Source organism: Temnothorax nylanderi, unplaced genomic scaffold (assembly GCF_030848795.1).
Source record: "Temnothorax nylanderi isolate EJ_2023f unplaced genomic scaffold, tnyl_v1.0 TNYL_tig0046_pilon, whole genome shotgun sequence".
Taxonomy (NCBI): Eukaryota; Metazoa; Arthropoda; class Insecta; order Hymenoptera; family Formicidae; genus Temnothorax; species Temnothorax nylanderi.
Genome location: NW_027249108.1, coordinates 164,077 through 186,388, shown reverse-complemented (window position 1 = coordinate 186,388; position 22,312 = coordinate 164,077). Strand labels below are relative to the sequence as shown.

Sequence of the window (22,312 nt, the reverse complement as noted above, 5' to 3'; positions counted from 1 at the left end):
CGAATGACGCGATGCGTGACGCGCTCAGTGGAAACTCAGCCTTATTCTTGTTTATTCTCTTGTGTATTTATGTATGTAGGTGCGTGCCACGAGAATTTCGAGGTCATTCGAGGAGTAACTTTCGTTTGAGGCGGTATTGCCCAATTGCCAGTAATTTTCCACTGAAGAGAAACAGGTCAGACAGGTGCCATTAAACTGGAGAAGTCCGCGGCAGTACGAGGTACAAGGTACGAGACGTCGGGTTTAGGTAACGGCGCAGTAGGCATCACTATCGTTGACTATTCTCCATATTCCTCTACGACAAGTAGGTCGTCCTGGCCATCTTTGGAGCAGTTTATTGCTTGAAGGCTATAAAATAAGAAGAAGAAGGTGCATATTCTTCGGTCTAGCAGCGTCAGCAAGTGAATTTACGCCGCACAATACGTTTTGGGAGCTTCTGATACCGCATTAAGACAGGATGACGAAGAAAGGTACGTGTGCTGCTCGTTACGCACGATTGCTCCGGAAACGGCTTGCCCTGTAAATCGTTCCACTCAATATTAATTGATAATTTCCGTGATGCGTGTGTATGTGTGTGCATGGTAATTTGATCCATCACCCGAATTATTTGCTCGTATTTAGAAAATGGACCGCAATATATATAAATATAAGTCAAATAATAAAGTAGTCCATATGGTTCTAAGAACAGGCAGTTTGAGTCTGAATTTTCATATTCCGAAGTTACGATGATGATATCGATTTAAGGCAGGATGACAAAGAAAGGTACGCGTGCCGATTTTGTTACGTGCGATCCTTTCGGAGACCGCTTTCTTTATTTTCCCCGGTAATTGCATCATTCAGTAATTGATCATTTCCATGATCATAATTTAAATCCATTACCCGAATTATTTGCTCGTATTTAGAAAAAGGGCTGGAATGGGCTGGGATACATATACTACGTGTACGCGAGCGTTACTTCTGTAGTAACTTACGATATATCACTCGTTTACGCGGAGTAAATTATCGCAAGTTACTACAAAATCCCGTTTACGCGAAGGAATTATCGTAAGTTACTACAGAAGTAACGCTCGCGTAAACGTAGTAATAGAAATAAGTCAAATGAAAGAAGTATTCGATGTATGTATATTTTAACGGTATGTTAAGTCTGAGATTGAATTTCCATATTTCAAAATCCCGATAATAAAGTCATGACATTTCAAGGTTGTGACACAAATGGGCTATATCGAAAACATTACGTATTTACACTCGCTGTATACACTCGCGTTTGTGGTATCAAGTGGGATCAAGATGACATCAGATTCTTTTTTGCTAAACTGTATATTTTAGCTTTACTTTTTTTCTCTAATGTTTAATATATATATAAATATAAAATTAATATAAAAATAAGTATTTATTTTACTTTAAATGTAGAAAGTGTAATGTGATTCGGGTACAAAGAACTGATTTATTTTATTATTATATTTATATTTAAAGCATTTAATCTTTTCATAATTGAATTAACTGAGAGGTTCAAGTGCAGTAATCTTAAAACTTGAATTGTACATGATCTTTGAGAAAGACATGCAGGGTGGCAGTGTGGTCTTGTGGTAAAGCGCCAGACTCGTAACTCCGAGGAACCGGGTTCGAGTCCACCTGATCACAGGAATTTTTATATTCCAAACTGCACCCCCCGCACGAGTGGGGCTCGTGCGGAGAAACTGGGCTATCTTTCGGAGGAGACATTAAATTTGAAATTGGTCGTCAAGCTTGGGGAGCTTGGGAGTTTTGATAAATTTAAAATGTCACTGTTCCTGGTTAAAGTCTCTGTTCCTGGTAAACGAAAATAATATATTACATACAGGTCAGGATCATATATAATCAATATATAATAATAGATTGCTTACTTTTTTTCTCGTATCGCTTGTATCAAAACCCGTCCACGATAAGCTGCTAAATGAGCATAATAGGTAGGCGCCGGATAGCTTACCGCTCTTGCACAGCGGGCATATATATGATAAAGATAATATGTCAACTCTTCAAGCTGATCTTCGGTAAAATTGGATTCGTTGGAGATGCATCTGTATTTTGTAGGCCTCGCTGTACCCTACACTCTAGATTGTAAACCCTACGGGGATACGCAATAAATCATTACATACATACATACATACATACACTCGCTGTATACACTCGCGTTTGTGGGATCAAGATGACATTAGATTCTTTTTTGCGAAACTGTTTGTATATTTTAGCTTTACTTTTTTCCCCTAATGTTCAATATACTTATTTTACTTTAAATGTAGAAAGTGTAATGTGATTCGGGTACAAAGAACTGATTAATTTTATTATTATTTATATATTTAAAGCATTTAATTAACATTTTCATAATTGAATTAACTGAGAGGTTCAAGTGTAATCTTAAAACTTGAATTGTACATGATCTTTGAGAAAGATGTGTTTAATAAAGAATAATATATATATATATATATATATATATATATATATATAGATGTGTGTGTATATAAATTATAGGAAAGAAGAAGAAGCAGGCAGCAGCAGCAGCAGCTGCTGCATCAACCTCACAAGATGATTCTAGCGAACAACAGGCCTTGCAACAGAGGCAAGAAGAGGAGGAACAAAAACAGGAGAAAAAAGAAACTTCAGCTAAAGGTCTACAAAAGCAGCAAAGCCCACCACAACAACAGCAGCAGCCGCAACTACAAGGAGCATGGGCTTCACGCCAGAAAGCACCTCAAACGTCACATCAAGTACCCCAAGTACAGCAACAAACAGCACAGATTCCATGGCAACAGCCACAGCAAGCACAAGTACCGCAAACAGCACGGGCTCCGCGACAACAAGTACCCCAAAGTCAACTACCGCAACAGCAGCAGCAAGGAGCACAGGGTATTCAACAGCCACAGCAAGTACCGCAAACAGCATGGGCTCCGCGACAACAAGTACCCCAAAGCCAACTACCGCAACAGCAGCAGCAAGGAGCACAGGGTATTCAACAGCCACAGCAAGTACCGCAAACAGCATGGGCTCCGCGACAACAAGTACCCCAAAGCCAACTACCGCAACAGCAGCAGCAAGGAGCACAGGGTTTTCAACAGTCACAGCAAGTACCGCAAACAGCATGGGCTCAGCGACAACAAGTACCCCAAAGCCAACTACCGCAACAGCAGCAGCAAGGAGCACAGGGTTTTCAACAGCCACAGCAAGTACCGCAAACAGCATGGGCTCCGCGACAACAAGTACCCCAAAGCCAACTACCGCAACAGCAGCAGCAAGGAGCACAGGGTTTTCAACAGCCACAGCAAGTACCGCAAACAGCATGGGCTCCGCGACAACAAGTACCCCAAAGCCAACTACCGCAACAGCAGCAGCAAGGAGCACAGGGTATTCAACAGCCACAGCAAGTACAGCAAACAGCATGGGCTCCGCGACAACAAGTACCCCAAAGCCAACTACCGCAACAGCAGCAGCAAGGAGCACAGGGTATTCAACAGCCACAGCAAGTACCGCAAACAGCATGGGCTCCGCGACAACAAGTACCCCAAAGCCAACTACCGCAACAGCAGCAGCAAGGAGCACAGGGTTTTCAACAGCTACAGCAAGTACCGCAAACAGCATGGGCTCAGCGACAACAAGTACCCCAAAGCCAACTACCGCAACAGCAGCAACAAGGAGCACAGGGTTTTCAACAGCCACAGCAAGTACCGCAAACAGCATGGGCTCAGCGACAACAAGTACCCCAAAGCCAACCACCGCAACAGCAACCACAAACAGCATGGGGTCCGCGACAACAAGCATCTCAAAGTCAATCACCGCAACAGCCACAGCAAGTACCACAAACAGCATGGGGTTCGCGACAACAAGTACCTCAAGGACAATTGCCGCAACAGCCACAGCAAGTACCACAAGCAGCATGGAGTCCGCGACACCAAGTATCTCAAAGCCAACCATCACAGCAGCAACAAGGAGCACAACGTCAGCAAAAAGCTTCAAGTAATAATATCAGTAATTGAAACATTAATACTAGAATGTTCAACATGTTTTAAATTTTTTCATTAAAGTAGAATATTAAATACATATAGACATATGTATATAGACATGTGTATGCATAACGTATGTATTATGCATTATTTTCATTTTTTATAGTTGATATTCGTGGTGCCGGTGATCATCGACAAGTACCGACAGGTGGTAGTGGTATACACCAACAGCAACCATCAACAAGTAGATCTCTTGATGTACGATCATATATATATGTATATAATATATACTATATTATTTTTTAAATATATTTTATATATATGCGTGTTTAATAATATCCATCATAAACGGATGTATTAGATATCGCATTTTCAATTAATTCAGTTTTTAAATGTTTTATTTTTATTTTAGGTATCTGATCTTGGTATGACAGATCCATTCCACTCACAAATGACTGAAAAGTCAAAAATGACATCTGCTCAATTGACGTCATATTATAACATGATACCAAAGAGAACAAATCCTGCGAAAGGTGGATCAGTAGGGGTGCCAGTTAGAGTATGGACAAATATGTTCAAGATTATATTCGACGATAAGTTTGTAACCAACGCAGTGCATTATGATATTGATATTAAGCCTTACAAAGAGAAAGAGGACAAAAAGAAAGCTAATAAAAAGGAACTTAATCTTCCGAAACCTTTATGTCGGAGTGTTTTTGAACAATTTAGAACTAAACATTTTAAGAATAGATTTCCGGCATATGATGGGAAGAAAAATGCGTATAGCGCCAATGATCTTCCTATCGATGATGTAAGTAATACATGCGTTGAATGTAATATAATTTATCACATTTGAAATAAGTTTTATAATATTGCTTGATCAAAAGGTAATTTCTAATTAAATCTACTAATAATCAAAACTAATGATTACACAGTTATTGTATCTTAAAAATGAAGATGTGTCAAGTAGACCTAAATGATTTAATTAGAAATCTAATTAAAGAGATAAACAGAAACTATAAAGAATAATTTTTCACATTTTTTTATATTTTTTATTATTTTTTATAGATGGCGGATGTTTTTGAGCACCAAAATCCAGAGGGACGAAAGAACCGATATCAAATTGTTATAAAGAAAGTGGCTAATGTTGACCTTAGCTGGATAAAAAATTTGAGACCTGGTCGTCTGGAAGAGAGAGATCAAACTTCCGTACAAGTTTTAGATATAATTATGCGTCATGCACCCGAATCACGGTTTACTACCGTAAGTAATTAACAGTATTTTTTTTAACAAACTTCTCCTTAGTTATATTGCTCGATTTCAAGCGTCGTGATTCTTTCTGCATATATCTGTTGATGAGATGTATGAGACCTGCACTTTAACGCCAATTCTGAACGGCTTTCTGTAGAGGGGTATTCATGGCAAGATACTCTTGGTGGGTCCGAGAAGTGGCGATCGAATAAAAACGGTCAGATTTGAACTCTGATCTTCGGCTCTTAAGAGTAACGCATATCTCTGCGCCGCGATCGCCACTCATAGTCTTTTTTAGTACTAATTTTTGTACAATTATAAATAACATCGATTTTTGGAAAATGAATCGCTTGTTAAAAAAATGTTTTTGCATATTATTGTTTGAACTTGAATCTGTTTTTTCAATAAATATATACTTATATTTATACTTTATAATAAATTTTAGATATGGGTTGTAATTGAAGGAAATTGATTGAAATAAACAAATTTACATGATGCATAATTTAAAATGTATTTTATTATAGATCGGAAAGTCACTCTACTGGGATATAAATGAGAATGAACCATTAGGTGGTGGCTTAGCTCTAGGTCGCGGTGGATTTATGTCTGGGGTACTTGGCTGGAGTCCGTATCTAAATGTAGATGGTAAAGTATTCACGTTGATTAATACATTTATTATTTGAACTACAAACAAATGTATAAGCAATATTTTTAAAGCTTTTGTAATGGCTTAAACCGAAAACTACAATAAATATCCTTATCTATAATCTCTTTGTAATATCTCTTGTATTTTATTTAGTTTCTCATAAAGGATTTACCATGAAGCAGAGAGTACTTGACTATATAGCTGAAGTTTTAAGGGTCAGAGAAAACAACATTACTTACAATGATGTCACGCGTGAATCTAAGATACAAAGTTTTTTGAGAGGCTTAAAAGTGACTTATGAAATACCCAACGTATCGAGGCGGACGCATCGCATAATTAAATTGAGCCATAACGATTGTAATTCAGAATTCCAACAGGAGTCATCAGATGGAACGATATCAAAAACAACAACAATAAAAAAATACTTTTGGGAGTCCAAGAAATATAATATACGAAGGCCTGATTTGCCTACTCTTCATGTGAGCACGAAGTCTGACGGAAGTGAAATTTTGCTGCCTATCGAAGTGCGTAAACTGTTTTATATTTGCTACAAGTGATAGCATAAGATAAATGAAAAATTTTCTTATTTACAGTTATGCACTATTATGCCGAATCAGCCTATTAGAAAGCTGGACGAAGAGCAAACTACAAACATGATCAAAAAAGCAGCAACTGATGCGTTTACCCGTAAAAAAAGAATAGAGGAAGCGGTAAAAAACATTTTACATTCGTATATTGAACATGTATTTTATCATTATTTAATATATTATATATTTGTAGTTCAACACAATCCAAGTTAACAAAAGTCCCGTCATGTTACGAGAGTTTCATCTATCTGTCCGCCCAGAAATGGAAGACGTACAGGCCAGAGTTTTACCTGCTCCAGAATTGAGATATGCCAGAGGAAAGGCACAAGTAAGACGAGGGACATGGAATATTCAACCATTTAACGAAGCCAAACATTTGGAGAAATCAACGTGGACTATTGTCAATATGTCTGGAATGTCGAACCTGCAGCATGCTATGCAAGAATTCGCGACAATGTTGCAAACTACTGGTAAAGTATTTAAAAAAATGAAAACTAGATAAAAATGTATTCCGTCGAGGACTTCTAAAAAGTATAGTGCATTTGTTAATTGTTTATTCAAAAAGAGATTTATCATGGTGCATAGTTTGCAATTGTAAATTTAGATTTTCGACGAATTGTAATTTTGAATCATACTATACATAGATTATATTCATATATTATATTTTATGTTACATTAAATCGTTTTTTTTTTTTTTTTTTTAGCAAAGGAAGTTGGTATGATAATTGAGCAGCCTCGTGCATTTGATGGATCTTCTTTTAGATTAAACGAATTAGATAAAATTACACGATTCTTCATTGACAATAAGAAGTTAAAATTAATAATAGTTATCATACCTAATCGTACAGACGTAATGTATGGTGAGTACATGATTCTTTTTATTATATTTCTTATTCTGAATATAAATCGGTCTGGTGTTATTTATCATTGTCTTAGGTAAAGTAAAAAAGATTACTGAAATGGACATTGGTGTTTTAACACAATGTATGAAACTTCAAACTTTGAAGAAACTTGATCAGTACAAACAAGTAGCGACAGTGAGAAATATTCTGCTAAAAATAAACTCAAAATTAAATGGCGTTAATCACATATTTGATAGAATGTAAGTGAATAATACTTGTACCTTAACATTTTAAGAAGATACCTGTAACCTCGAGTAAAACTGTTTTCCTCTTTTTTTTAATTTTCTCTTTTAGGCCAGCATGTCTGAACGAAAAATATCCTTGTATGCTTGTTGGCGCCGACGTGACTCATCCGTCTCCCGATTCTAAAGATTCACCATCTATAGCAGCGGTTTGTATAATTATTAAACATAGCTTGTCTTTTATGTGAATATATATATATATATATATATATATATATATATATATATATATGGAGGGGTTAAAGCCATAGTGGTGTAAGTCACTTTTTTTAACCTATCGAGTTAAGTTCATAGATGCAGTCTACACATGCAGATATGTTGAAAAAAGAAGAAAAAAAAAGTTGTCAAAAAATTGACTTACACCACTATGGCTTTAACCCCTCCATATATATATATATATATATATATATATTATGTGTACATATATATTAATAAATTAATAAGAAATTTTATTAACTCAGGTTGCTGCGAGTAGAGATAAATCAGCTTTCCGATATAATGTTGCACTTAGACTTCAACAACCCAAAGAAGAAATGATTTTAGATCTTGAAGAAATAATACTAACGCAACTTAGAGTCTATCACCAGGAAACAAAATGTTGTCCAAAGAGAATCGTTTATTATCGGTATGTATTGACGATACTCAATGTTATGTAACCTATTAAAAATAATGTTTTTATAGATACATAAAGGAAAACTCAATTTTAAATGTAAAATGTAAAATAAATAAGAAACCTATATATATGTAAACGAGTAAAATCTGAATTTCTTTTCTTTTTAATCTCTACAAATATATCTTATATACATACTTATATTTTAACGCATTAATTCCATATTTATATTAATTTTCAGAGACGGAGTCAGCGAGGGGCAACTTCCACAAGTTATGTATTACGAAATAAGCGCTATCAAAAAAGCGGTTACTAAATTTACTCGCGGCGCTAATATTGAAGTTAATTGCTTGGTCGTTCAGAAGAGACACCACGTGCGTCTCTTCCCTAAATCCACCAATATAAGTGACACCGAGGACACAAGAAATTATAACGTGAAAGCTGGTACAATTGTCGACACGACTATTACCCATCCAGAGCACATTGATTTTTATCTTGTATCACATGCGAGTATTCAGGTAGGTCGATACGATAGGTTAATTTTTTAAATAAAAATATTTGTTATATAACTAAAAATGTTTTGTTGTTAAAAAACAATAAATATATCAATGACAAAATTTTCGCAATAGTAATAGCGATCAATAATTATAGCAATAGTTAATTTGTAATAATTACAATAATTTACTTTAAGAAGCATATTAAATTATATTAATAATTAAATTTATAAACTATAAATATTTTTTCAATTAAATGAAATTTATTTGATGTATAGTGTTGATGATTATGATTATAAATGTAGGGTACAGCGAGGCCTACAAAATACAGATGCATCTACAACGAATCCAACTTTACCGAAGATCAGATTGAAGAGTTGACATATTATCTTTGTCATATATATGCCCGCTGTGCAAGAGCGGTAAGCTATCCGGCGCCTACCTATTATGCTCATTTAGCAGCTTATCGTGGAAGAGCCTTGATACAAGGGTAAGCAATCTATTACGCTATGAATCGGGTATTGATTATTATCATGATCTGTAACATATTATTTCCATTTATCAGGAACAAAGACTTTAGGTTGAGTGACTTGGAAAGGGAACAGAGAAACTTTATAATAAGAATGGGAGATTCACCAATGTTTTTTGTTTAAGGATATTCATGATTTCAAGGATTTCCGAGGATCGCTTTGTAATTGAGACATAATGTCCAACCGATGTCCAAACCGATCTTCGAATCCCCTTCAATAATTATAAATAGATTATTCATTAATGTGTTAAGTATTGTTCCTGCAATTAATTAGTGGTAATTCACACACACACACAGTTTTTCTCTTTTGTTTTTATGTATTATATCTCAATCGTATGATGATCACAAATATGACGCAACAAAAAGAAAAAAAGATTATCGAAACAATACCATTAACTTTGTCTTCCCAGATAGCAAGTTGCCCGCAGGTTGCTGTCAATTTGCTTAAAACTGCTCTGCTAAGTTGCCTTCAATATTGAGGAAAGCGGCTTCCGATTTTGCCTATTGGATTGCCGATTTTTATTGCCACCAAAACGGTTGCCAACAGATTGTGGCAACTTTTATGGCAATAAGTATGCTACGAGCTTTCCGCTTGTTTGCGTAAGGTAATCGTTGTCTGCATAATGCTTTTAAGTTGCTCTAAACGAAATTACTGTTGTCCGGTGACAGCAATATGATGACAACTGAAGGGAAACTTATGCCAAACACTATTTCCTTTTTATGCCAAGGAATGTGCTTGGCTATCTGGGTATATATATATATATATTACATACTATAGTTATAACAAATTATAAATATTTTACTTTTATAATTAAATAAATTGTTTTTTATTGTTAACTGAATAACAGAATTGGCATCGCATTATGTGATTATTCAGATATCTTATATGTTATACATAATTTCTTTAATCATTTTTCTTTTTGTTGTGACTTTATAATTGTGAATAACAATTATATTATATATAATAATATATATGACTTATAGGTCCATGCAGATGTATGCATTTTTATGTATAGTACTATAACGTTGAAAAATACGTATCTACTCATGTTAACTATTTGTTATTAGAAAGACTAGAAAAAGATGGTAATGGACCATATTCTCAACTCTCTTTTATTGACAAAAGCGCGCTTTTATTTCTGAAATGTCATAGTATATGTAACATGAACTATAACATCTCAGAAATAAAAGCGTGCTTTTATCGATAAAAGACGGTTTAGAATGTGGGCCTATGACTATATGATGAAATGTATAGTCATATGTGCGCTTCGTGTCTTTACATCCACATATGAACTAAATAGCCTTGTGAACAAGGTTTACTAATTGTAATTTTTAATAGAAAGTTATTCAAATGTCTAGACGATAGTTATTGCACATGCAATATGCTGACGTTGTAGTACTATATCCAACTTTTATTATCTGTATTTTCACGTTTGAGAATATAAAATTTATATATAAGGAATTACATTTAAGCATTTAAGATCATGTACTCGTTAAAAAAGGAACAAATAAATGGCGTTTATACGAAAGATACTTTGTTGATACATTTTATAATAGTTTGAAGGCTACAGAAAGATTGTTGATATACGCAAGGAGTGTCTTATACTCCATTGACAGAAATGCGAAAGGTGTACAGCGTTTTATAAGGATCTAAAGAGTTTAAGAAGTCCCATAATCTTAAATTGTGTAACATACAGTGTGAAATATTGCATTTAATATCTCGACTATTCATATGCATTTAAAGCATTTTTTTTTTTTTATAAATGCATTGCTATTCTAAAGTATATAATTGTTTATATACTTTATTTTTGTAAAAAATGAGTGCATTTGGATTGTCTTCGTTTTCTCTTATTACTGCTGTCTTCGCGCCTCCAATGGCAGCGCGCAATCTATATATGGAGGGGTTAAAGCCATAGTGGTGTAAGTCAATTTTTTTGACCACTTTTTTTTTCTTCTTTTTTCAACATATCTGCATGTGTAGACTGCATCTATGAACTTAACTCGATAGGTTAAAAAAAGTGACTTACGCCACTATGGCTTTAACCCCTCCATATGTAAAGTGTATAATGTGCAGACAGACAGACAGAGAGAAGCCTGAGAGGGCTAGTCAGGCTTCTCTCTCAGGTGCAGATAATTGTTCTTTTTTTTGTGTGTCTATGGTAGGGTTATATGCTTTCACCACGTGTTGGCTTTGATCGTTTTCTCGCGCGTATGTGCCTGGGCGGTGGTAAACAAATTTTTTATGCCACTGCGATACTTTTCCGTAACTTAAAAAGATGTCCGTGCCCGAGAAAGTGCTGATGCGAAAAATTAAGAAACGAGAGAAGACGAAATTAACAGTGCTAAAGCGGCGAGAGGAGCGGAAAGGTAAGGGTGTTCTGACTTTCGAGGTTAGCTCTTGTGAAATAAAAACATATCTGTATTCTGTCGAGTAATGGGACTGTATTTAAGAAAATTGCGTAGCAAAATTAGTATCTACAGTATCTCTTAGTATTGGCCTCTTTCTTCTTTTCGTTATAAATATATCCCTCTTGTCATTTATTTTAAACACTTTTGTTATACAGATGCAATCAAGCCAGAAAAAATACCCGAGACGATACCTCAGCAAAACACAGAGGATATCCCTCCAAAAAGTTTGTAGAAATTATTCCAACTTATTTTTATAATTTATTTTTTCAATTATTTTATAAATGTATAAGATATATGAATCTTTTAAGCTAACATATAATACCATTAGTAGAATTAATTATATCTGCATTTTCCGTTTTATTATATGATTATTAATAGTGATTCGTATATCTTTCTTAGAAAAGATGAAGTTAAAGATACCTGAGAAAAGTGAAAGATCTGAGGTAGCTGAGCAACCTCCGACTACTGACAATGACAATTGTACGTACTTCTGATATGCTTACATTAGAAATTGAATGATATATATTCGAGCGCTTTCTATATATATATATATAAAATGACATGTTGATATATATTTTTGTTTAGTACCTGGCACAGCTGTAGGTTTTGAAGTGACAAACGATACAAGCTTCTCGGTATTGAGCGAGAAGGTATGCGAGAATACACTGAAGGCGATAAAGGATATGGGTTTTACAAATATGACTGAGATACAAGCGAAAGCTATTCCACCTCTTCTGGAAGGGAGAGATTTGGTTGGCGCTGCCAAAACTGGATCTGGCAAAACTCTGGCGTTCTTAATTCCCGCCGTCGAACTGATTTACAAGTTGAAGTTTATGCCCCGTAACGGTATATAATAAACTCGATATATATAGCTAGTGTCAGAAAATCATTTCGATATTTTTTATTTTGTGAATAATCTTTATGAATTCGTTTTCACGTAAATAAAAGATAACTACGTTCGTTTAAATGCGAATATAATTTTTGCTTAAAATATTCAATAGTGTTTGATGTATTTAACATTTAGTCCTTCAATAGTGATGATTTCTATCATTGAGTTTTGCAGAGATGACTTGAAAATAGAAGCTGCTGCTAGAAATAAAGTTGTCTCGATGTATTCTGATTATTCAATTATACAAAGTCGGCAGAAGGATCTAATGGATAAATATTTACAGGCACCGGTTGCATCATTATGTCTCCCACGAGAGAATTGTCTATGCAAACTTTCGGGGTCTTGAAGGAATTGATGAAGTATCATTATCACACGTACGGTCTGCTGATGGGTGGTGCCAGTAGGCAGACCGAAGCGCAAAAGCTCGAAAAGGGAATCAACATTATCGTGGCAACGCCGGGACGATTATTAGATCATTTGCAAAATACGCCCGATTTCTTATACAAGAATCTTCAATGTCTGGTTATTGATGAAGCTGATCGTATTCTGGATATTGGATACGAAGAAGAGTTGAAGCAAATCATCAACATCCTTCCCAGTAAGTGACACACTGCGTTAATAATGTTAAAAGCAATTGTTTTTTCTTGTTACTATGTGAGTTATTGTTGCAGAACGCCGGCAAACTATGCTCTTCAGCGCGACACAGACACAGAAGGTAGCGACGATAACGACGTTAGCCCTAAAAAAAGAACCTATATACGTGGGGGTCGACGACGACAAGGAAATGGCGACTGTAGAGGGCTTGCAACAAGGCTATGTAACGTGCCCGAGCGAGAAAAGATTTTTACTTCTGTTCACGTTCTTAAAGAAAAATCGGAAGAAGAAAATGATGGTCTTCTTCAGTTCCTGCATGTCCGTTAAATATCACCACGAACTCCTAAATTACATCGATTTACCAGTGATGAGCATACACGTACGTTACTAAATCATTCCCAACGCCACTCGGAGCCGCGATATTTTCATGAACTCCCGACTTAGCGTTCACGCTTTCGTTAACAGGGTAAGCAGAAACAGACGAAAAGGACCACGACCTTTTACCAATTTTGTAACGCCTCTTCGGGTATTCTGCTTTGCACTGACGTGGCCGCGAGAGGTCTGGATATACCCGATGTCGACTGGATCGTGCAGTACGATCCACCAGACGATCCCAAGGTAGAGATTGTCGTATTATTTTGCTTTGCTTAATATTAAAAGAAGCAGAGAGATATGATAATCTTTCCAACAGTACGGATTAATGAATATCGATTCTTAATATCGAACTTGTGTGACTTTTAGGAATACATCCATCGTGTTGGTCGAACTGCTCGCGGGGAGGGTAGCAGCGGTCATGCTTTGCTGATATTACGACCGGAGGAGCTTGGCTTCCTTCGTTATCTCAAGGAAGCTCGCGTACCCGTGAACGAATATGAATTTTCTTGGAATAAAATCGCCGATATACAATTACAGGTAGGTATACACAATACATATATTGTGTGTGTGTGTGTGTGTGTGTGTGTGTGTGTGTGTGTGTGTGTGTGTGTGTGTGTGTGTGTGTGTGTGTGTGTGTGTGTGTGTGTGTGTGTGGTGTGTGTGTGTGTGTGTGTGTGTGTGTGTGTGTGTGTGTGTGTGATTCTTCCTTTAAAATATACTCTGAATATTTTTCCGTCTGAATTTTAAATGCTTTGTGTTTAAATCGAAACTAAGAGGCACGGAAACATGCGTAGAAGTGCTAATATATGTATGTGATTTCATCGCATCTTTTAGTAGAGAAATTGAAATATGCAACTCTATCAGTTTAACTAATCTCTGCTAATATTTTAGAAGCGATAAAGACATATTTTCTTTTTTAGCTTGAGAAGTTGATATCGAAGAATTATTTCTTACATCAGTCGGCAAAGGATGCATTTAAGAATTACGTCAGAGCGTATGATTCACATCATTTGAAGCAGGTCTTTGATATAGAGACTCTGGATCTGGTGAAAGTCGCTAAATCGTTTGGATTTACCGTACCACCAGCAGTAGATTTGAGTAAGTTTTTTTCAATTTAATAATAGAAATCATATCATCGCTAATGGAAACACATATTGTAAGTTGGAGCAAAAGTGCAAAAGTTTTCTCGGACAAATCTATTTATAACTTTTTTAGATAAATATCTTTACAAGATTCTTAGATATTTATTCGAATTTCTATTAATAACATAGAGAAAAAAGTAATTCAATTTACATTTGTCGTCTATATCTGAATTAATCAAAATCTTAATTACTGGTTTCTCGATATTAGCCTCCAAATGTAGGTTTGTCTTGAACCAGCACAAATATGCATTGCTAGTTAGCCTAGAGTTAAACTTTCTTTTTTTCCTATGTAAGAGGTGGGAATCAGCAAGTCTTCACGACCACGAAAAAGGCTCGGCGGGGGCGGCTATGGACATTTCAAAAATATAAACGACCCGAGTTCGTCAAAGCGGCTGAAACGCACCAAGACCTTTCGCCAGATAGGCAAACGTGGGCAGGACAATCGGCAATTCAGCAGATAACAGTCATCCCCGCGCACCTTATAGGCGTAGACGGCAGACAATGGCGTACGATGGCGGCGCATCATTAGGGATCAATTTAACGATATTAATACATCTCGGTGTGGTAACCTGAGGATCGGCAGCATAACAATCCCGCCAACTTAATCGCTCGAAGATGATCCCGCTGCCCTACCGGCGACTTGTAAATAAGGTGCAACGTGAGAGAAGCATACGTTCAAATCGTATTTTCTCATATACATTTGGAGTCGGAATAAACTATCCGCACCGTATGTATTATGTATACTGTAAATAGTTTTAGTAAAATGATTATAAGCAAAGATCGTCCGAGTGCTCGTCAAACGGCATCCTCTGCGAGTCTCAGACACAAGAACATTTAAGGTATCAAGCTCCGGCATTGTCGATGTCATTATACAGTTTTAGATTTAACGTCAGATCGGAAATATATTCCGCTTTATGTCAAGAAGTCGTTCCTGACTCATTCCATTTTTTTTCTTCTTAACGATTCTAAATTGTTCTGTCCTGTTTTTCTTAAGTTTTTTTATCAAGCCAGTCACAGAATCCGCGAATGCGTGCAAGTTTCATTTTCTCCGCTCGAAGATTGCAGAGGCGATCGGGACCGGGAATGGAAGGAAGGATGCGTAGTAATAGGAGGGGAAAAAAGTTCAAGACGAAGTAATTTATAACGCGCGACACCCACACGGTTTTCACGGTGAGGCCATGTACGGACGCGTGACGTCAACGTCACTTTTGCATTTGCCGACGTGTGCGTGCGTGCGTGCGAGTGCGTACGTGCGCGCGTGTAGGCGCTGGATACACGGCATAGAAGGTAAAGTCCGTGGGAGAGCACTAAAGAGGCGGCGTAATCGGCGCGGCCGATCGATCGGCAATCGCACCTTGAATTCGACCTATGCGCGACCCGTTCCGTCACGTATTTCGCCGGCGATTTTTCGGAATTACGGATGAGAGGCCGATCGAACAGGATCGGAGAACAGAAACGTCTTATCGCAGTTTAGTAGTTCAGATCCAAATTCACGGGTTCGACTCTTCAAATTATCCGAGCACCTGGAATTCAGCGATCGGATAATAATTCTTTCGGATATAATTGAAATGTCATATTTATTAGAAGTACATTGAAGTATATTAGTATTTATGAAGCTAATGAAGTATTTATAGATTCATTGGGACCGCACGAGTTCGACATCTCCGAATTTCAGACGCTCGTTGAAAAAGGACAACTGTTTCTTCAGCGTCTGCATTTGAATCAATGATAACCGGCTTGCCACCGTTCATCGCGATCTATTTTACAGTCTTTATTAGTGAATTAGACTATAACGAGCCTCGAGCGAAACCTCGATCCGTACTTTTTTGCGGTCGAGCAGCGAGACGAAGGGGGGAAAGTGCGCTTTGCTTCCTTTCCGCGCGCTTAAACATTCCGCAATCGCGTGCGCTCCCTTAAGCGGCCCGGTAAGGACAAACCGGTGGCGAACGCGCGCCGTTGACACCATTTAGCTGTCGACCACGTAATGGCATTTCCACTGGTAATCCAGCCGGGCAGAAATTGCAATATAAGTGCTCCTCCTACGGGATCGCTTGTTTATACACCGTTTATTATACATCCTGTACAAAAAGCACGCCTCTCCGCGCGAGGCACGATGCTGGAATAAATTTTTCTATTCCGACGACGAGACGTGACTTGGGATTCGCAACGGTACGGTATTCGTAATACCGTTCGTTAAACCGATCTATCATTTTTTTTACCTTTATAGCTTTCCGTTTTCAAGGCGACTCTTCTTAGAACCTCGAAATTGAACGGAGACTCTTAGATCGCTCAAGCGACTTCTAACTATTTTAAGGTGTAAATGAAATGTATGTATGATGTCAATCCAATATTAATTTGCAAATATCTTATTGATTTCTGTCGTACTTGTCGTAGTAGCCATAGTTTTCATGAGGAGCGCAGGGCATCTCACGCGAGCTACATAATCCTGGCTGAAAAACACATGAAAATTAAGTAACTATAATTATAAATAAAATAGATATAGTAATTAAATAATAATTATAAACGTGAGTTGTAAACATCACTATTAGACTCTCGAGTAACTTTTAATCAGCGAGAAAGCACCGAGAGATTTCCCGTAAAGACGAGATTAACCGTCTCCAAGATAAACAAAATTCTTCAAGAGGAGGAAGAAGAAGAAACGAGGCCCGGTTAAGCGCGCGTCGTTAGTCCACGGCACGTGCGTCGTTAATATATGAATCGGCCGACACGCTCGCGGGTATCACCTTGTACGTTCACGCCTTGGCCGGCGCGCGTATATCGCAAGCGGGTAGGCAGAGTTATTAATTATGCATTCTAAGGCACGCCGCGGAGCTCCGAGATCGTAACGATGTTGCGCACCGTTGATGTAATGCACCGATCTCCGTTGGGAGAGGCCGCGACCGGTTGCGCACTCGGGATACGTTCCACACGGCCCATTTTTTTTCCTCCCTACCTCTCCTCCTCGCGAAGTCGGGACCATCGCGATTTGCAGCGAGGAAGCGACTTGCCGCGTTCCCGTCTTTGTCAATCGACACGTTATTCATTCACGCTAATGATCACGTGTCTTTCGAGTTCCCCCCGTGTCCAGGGACACGTGAATCCGGAGTGCACGTGTATCCTGGCGTATTTGTGAGATATATAATATCCGGTAAACATGGAGTCGTTAACGACTCAAATTGGGCTCGTCTTGAGAGAACTTTTCGACTGTACTACGTGGTTCTTATGAATATGTTTTATTACGCTTTTTTTTATTTTGTCTTACAAGTTGAATCTGTATTTTGCGATCCTGAAAACGACGCGATACAATCTTTCATTAGAACTCGAAGATATCTTATTTTTACATTCGCCATATCAGATCAGTCATTTAATATTTTTTTCATGTTTTGTATCCAGTAATACACAATTTATTTATAAAACAATTTATTTCTTATTTTTGCTGTATTGAATTTTAAATTTAGTTGCCATTTTTCTATTCAGCGACTTCAAAAAACCTTTAAAAATAATTAAATTAGATCACTAGATATATGTTTCTCTTCTCAAAAAAGTCTGACGTGAAGGATTAACGAGTTTCGACACCGCCGCAACTTGCATGCGCGCGCATGTCGTCATGTGAGCGAAAGAGAAAGAGAGGAGAGAGAGAGAGAGAGAGAGAGAGAGAGAGAGAGAGAGAGAGAGAGAGAGAGAGAGAGATCCGAAGCCAAGATTAAAAATTGTAATTGGAAACTCGTGGTTGGGGGATGGTCGGAAAGGTTTTAAAGGAAGTGGTCTTTCCTCGGGAGTCTCGCGGTACTCCGACAGACTCCGAAATAAAAAAAGAAAAGAAAACATTTCCGATTGAGCACGAAAATATATAGATTCCGCGCGAGTTCGTCCGTGAAGGACCATATTTGAAAAAAAGTTGGAATAATTCGCCTCACGCGGCCAACGTTAAGAGAAACGGATGGTGCGTTGGCCCGCGGACGCGGGCTTGAATCCTGAATTATCCAACTCTGCGACACGACGGTATGGCGCTTATCTCCATCTCCCCCCCCCTCTCTCTCCTTCTCTCATTCAGTCTCTCTCGCTCTCGCTCGGTGCTAGCGCGTATGCGGAGCCCGTATATGGTAGTGGGCGGTAGACGCGCGACGACGACGACGCGGACGGCGCGGGCGCGGCGCGCGGCGGAGCGGGGCGGAGCGGAGAGGAGAGCACGGTGCGCGCGTAGCGCGCATGCGCCCGCGATCCCGGCTCCTCGGCTTGACTCGGGCCCGCTCGGCTCGGTTCGGCGCGGGCGCGCATGCACGGGGGTGCAATCAGTAGAGCCGAGAATTCCAAAGCGCGTGTACTTACTCTTGAATTCCCGCGATCCGCATTCCGATTTCAACCTAACACGGAGCGCAAACGAGCGAGGGAGAGAGACATTCAGCATTATCTCTACGCACGTTTAATCCTCCCCCCCTCTCTCTCTTTCACTCCTCCTTCGCCGTTTCGTCCGGTTCTTTCCGTTTTCGCTTTCTCCGTCCGAAACTTTTGGTCGATCGTTTCTATTTATCTTCGACGCTCCGTCTCTGTCTCGTTGCGTTCCGTTCCCTCACCTCTTCCTACGCTCTTCCTCCCTCTCTCCGTCCGCGTCTCCCTCCCTCCGTCGTCGCTCCCACGTCGCTTCTCGCGATCTACTGCGGCGCGCGTTTACCAGTGGGATCGTTTCTGAAAGCGCAATAGTCAACTGTGACGACGTGAGTGTGTGAGAGGCAAGCGCGTTACCTCGACCGGAGCAAGAGAGAAAGAGAAAAAGACCGTCGCAGAAACTGGGCGAGCCAAGCCGAGCGGGATAAAACGGGAGAAAAAGGGAGAGGCGAGAATCCGCGGAGCTAATCGGGGAAAGAATCGAAGGAAACGAACGAGAAACGAACCGATACGAGGAAAAAAGCGATCGAGCGGAGAGCCATCCGGTCCACGTCACTGGCGGGGAAAAAAAAATCGAAGGAAAGGAAAAAAGAAGAGAAAAGAACGAACCGCGTACGCGGCAGACGAGGCAACTTTACGACTCTCTCGGAGGAGCGTTGCTCGCCCTCGCGCCTTCGCTCTCCGGCTCCCTCCCCCCGTCCCTTCCCCTCTCGCCGCGCTCGCGCCACCCTCGCCTCGCGCGCGATTCCTCCACGCTAGCGGGAGTCTTTTCCTCTCCCTTCTCTCTCTCTCTCTCTCTCTCTCTCTCTCTCTCTCTCTGTCCCACTCGTCGTGTCACTCCCCGTTCCCCCCTCGTTGCCGCCGCCGCCGCCGCCGCCGCCGCTGCCGCCACCGTCGCCTTCGCTCCGGCTCCTTTTCTTTTAAACGCTCCTTCGTCAGTACGTCTCCGCCTGTCCGCGCGTGTTTGGTGCTCTCTTGTGCGACCGGAGAGAGAACAGCTCCGACGTTCTCCGTCCGTCCCGACGACTCCGCGCACCGTCGCGGTCCACTCGCTCTCGCCGCCTCTCCGAGTCGAGTGTTTGCATTAAAATCGTGTTTTGCCCGCGCGCGCGCGCCCAACACGCGCCAACCCATTCGCCATTGAAGCAGCCGAGTACAATTTGCGATGTGTGATAATACTAACACGACGACGCAGAGTATAGCGGACTACCTGTCACAGTTGCTGAAGGACCGGAAGCAGCTAGCTGCCTTCCCGAATGTCTTCATTCACGTGGAGCGGCTGCTGGACGAGGGTGAGTGACCATTTCTCCTCTTTCCTACTCCGCATTTTTTTTTCTTCTCTCCGTCTCTCGCTATTCCTGTTTTCCTGAATTTTTGCTGCGCGGCGGTTTGCTGCCCGCGGTGCCGCGTTACGCGCGCTCGACCGAGATTGTTCGTCCAAAATGGGCGAGCGGGAAAGGTCGAAGGTAAGGTTTCCGGGAAGTCCAGAAATAAATGTAGCCGCGCGGCGTCCGAAATTTTATCGGGCCGCCCGTCGCAAAACGCGAGAGAGAAAGAGAGAGAGAGAGATTGCGCGCGACGCGCCATTTTGCGCGCTCGGTCGCGCCTCCGAACGCGCTGAATTTTTCATCGTGACGTAACGTCGCGTGTTTTTCTTTTTTCCCTACGTCAGTGAAACCGCTCGGAAGCGATCGTATGGACCACCGCGACTCCCCAATTCGTCTCGCCACGTTTTACCAATTCGCCGTCGCGTCGTTTTGAAATGTCCGTCGATGGAGCCGATTGGGCCCCGCAAACGCTATCAGCGAATTCCTGCGGCTGCGAACGAGACGTATATACAGGGTGTCCCGGAAAGCCTGACTTTCCGGAGCGAGCGAGCCTGGATAGGCGCAGGCATTTTTTTTTAATTTCGGACACGAAATAACGAAATCTGAACCATTTTTCCACACGGACCATATTTTCCTCTTGTTAACTCGATCGTCGTTTACGATTTCGCGGACGTTTTTGGTCGAGGGAAAAAAGAAATCGGCGCGCTGGCATTTCTCAATGATAAGAGAGCACCCGGGTGTCTCCGAGTGTATACTCGAGGGATCGACCTCATTCCCGGTTCGCGAGAAAATGACATGCCCCCCTCCTGCCCCCCGTCGTTCTCTTTCCTTCCCCCGCTTCTCCGCGTTGTCGCCTCGCTCGAGCCCGCGAATCGGGATGATACGCGGCGTCGCGTCCCGTCCGAAAAAAAAACAATTTCCACTCGCGCAGAGATGTGGAACACCCCGTGTACAGGTGTCGCGGTGTACCCCCCTGTGCGTGTGCCTTATCCGCTCCTTTCGCTATCGCGACGCGCGGCGCGTGTGTGTCACGTGGCCGGCGGCGCGGCGCAGCTACGGGTGGCTACGGCGTGCTTGCTCCGAGAATTACGACGGGTCTTATTGGTTCAATCGAACCGAGCCCTGGAATACGTCCGACGAGAAATAAGTTTGTTCCTCGCGGCCGATCTTTTCGTGCCTTTCGTCTTTCCTCTCCTCCCCCCTCCTTCCACCTGAACGTATCTCATATTACGTGCTCGTTTCATTTTAAGCGCGAAAAGTAGATTTGCTGCGCTTTGCTGCGAAATAAAGCGGACTTAATAAATCGACGAGGAAATAATAATATTGCATTGCCGTGTTTTATTAACGGAATAGATATGTTAATTATAAGTAAACGATTTTTATTTCCATCATCCAATAAATTATTATTTTTTTACTTTTAAACCAACATCTTTTATTGTTTGCTCGGAGATTTTGTTGGCCTGTATTTAGCTTTGCTTTTATTGAACGTGTGAGTTGTCCTTTTATTGTTAATTATATGCCTTGCACGGTTAATACGAGAAGTTTACGGGCGAAAGTTGATATCTCAAACTAAATTGCACCTCTTGAGAGCATTCGAGGCAAAACGACCGATTCGATCTCGATGAAACGTATATTCCGTCTGTTGCCAATCTTCAATAGATGAATGAAAGTACAATGCGAAATGAGAATACGTGAGAAGCTCTCCGGCGCGGCGTCGTGTAAAATCTGCGACTGCGACTCATTTCTGTGGGTCAAATATCGAAGAAACGATGAACTGCGCGGCGGCGGTTCACAATCAGTCACGCTTAAAATGCATAGAATAAAATAAATAAATCGCGCGAGTATTCCGCGAAAGCTCGGGGGTCTTTATTTTTAGCAAACCAGCGCCATTTATCGGATTATCGCGAGTAAGTATCGCCCAGTAATTCGATAGCTTGCATTAGTTGTCGGTTAT

The 22,312-nt window shown here is 40.2% G+C and overlaps 3 protein-coding genes and 1 long non-coding RNA gene across 10 annotated transcripts in view; 3 read left to right on the top strand and 1 right to left on the bottom strand.

The window, feature by feature from the left end:
- Positions 1-69: 69 nt before the first annotated feature.
- On the top strand, positions 70-10,764 carry Ago2 (Argonaute 2). Of its 3 annotated transcripts, none has more exons than XM_071705250.1 (17): positions 70-227; positions 309-470; positions 2,509-3,987; positions 4,141-4,232; positions 4,387-4,785; positions 5,043-5,237; positions 5,750-5,870; positions 6,025-6,395; positions 6,465-6,581; positions 6,652-6,928; positions 7,163-7,318; positions 7,395-7,560; positions 7,655-7,751; positions 8,064-8,227; positions 8,454-8,730; positions 9,012-9,196; positions 9,272-10,764. In XM_071705250.1, the coding sequence occupies exons 2-17, from the start codon at positions 458-460 to the stop codon at positions 9,357-9,359; spliced, it is 4,197 nt and encodes a 1,398-aa protein (XP_071561351.1). In that variant the 5' UTR covers positions 70-227; positions 309-457; the 3' UTR covers positions 9,360-10,764. The 3 variants fall into 3 exon arrangements, with proteins under 3 accessions (XP_071561351.1, XP_071561353.1, XP_071561352.1); XM_071705252.1 differs by having other exon boundaries at positions 73-227; positions 306-470; XM_071705251.1 differs by lacking the exon at positions 70-227 and having other exon boundaries at positions 234-470.
- Positions 10,765-10,898: 134 nt separating this feature from the next.
- Pit (probable ATP-dependent RNA helicase pitchoune) lies at positions 10,899-15,568 on the top strand. Its single transcript, XM_071705258.1, has 10 exons — positions 10,899-11,602; positions 11,800-11,868; positions 12,044-12,124; positions 12,230-12,490; positions 12,817-13,131; positions 13,205-13,506; positions 13,593-13,745; positions 13,869-14,039; positions 14,423-14,600; positions 14,939-15,568. The coding sequence occupies exons 1-10, from the start codon at positions 11,512-11,514 to the stop codon at positions 15,103-15,105; spliced, it is 1,788 nt and encodes a 595-aa protein (XP_071561359.1). The 5' UTR covers positions 10,899-11,511; the 3' UTR covers positions 15,106-15,568.
- A 636-nt stretch (positions 15,569-16,204) lies between these two features.
- Positions 16,205-19,102, bottom strand: LOC139772005 (uncharacterized). Its single transcript, XR_011718040.1, has 2 exons — positions 18,974-19,102; positions 16,205-17,094 (listed from the first exon to the last, which is right to left on the bottom strand). It is a non-coding gene; the product is annotated as an uncharacterized lncRNA (long non-coding RNA).
- The window catches only part of How (protein held out wings), a 39,171-nt gene continuing 35,630 nt past the window's right edge, over positions 18,772-22,312 (top strand). The window contains exon 1 of one of the 5 annotated variants that reach the window (XM_071705264.1): positions 18,772-20,322. In XM_071705264.1, the coding sequence (XP_071561365.1) occupies positions 20,196-20,322 (127 nt within the window). In that variant the 5' untranslated portion in view covers positions 18,772-20,195. The remainder of the gene's footprint in view (positions 20,323-22,312) is intronic. The other 4 variants (XM_071705263.1, XR_011718037.1, XR_011718039.1 and 1 more) reach the window with 4 other exon arrangements.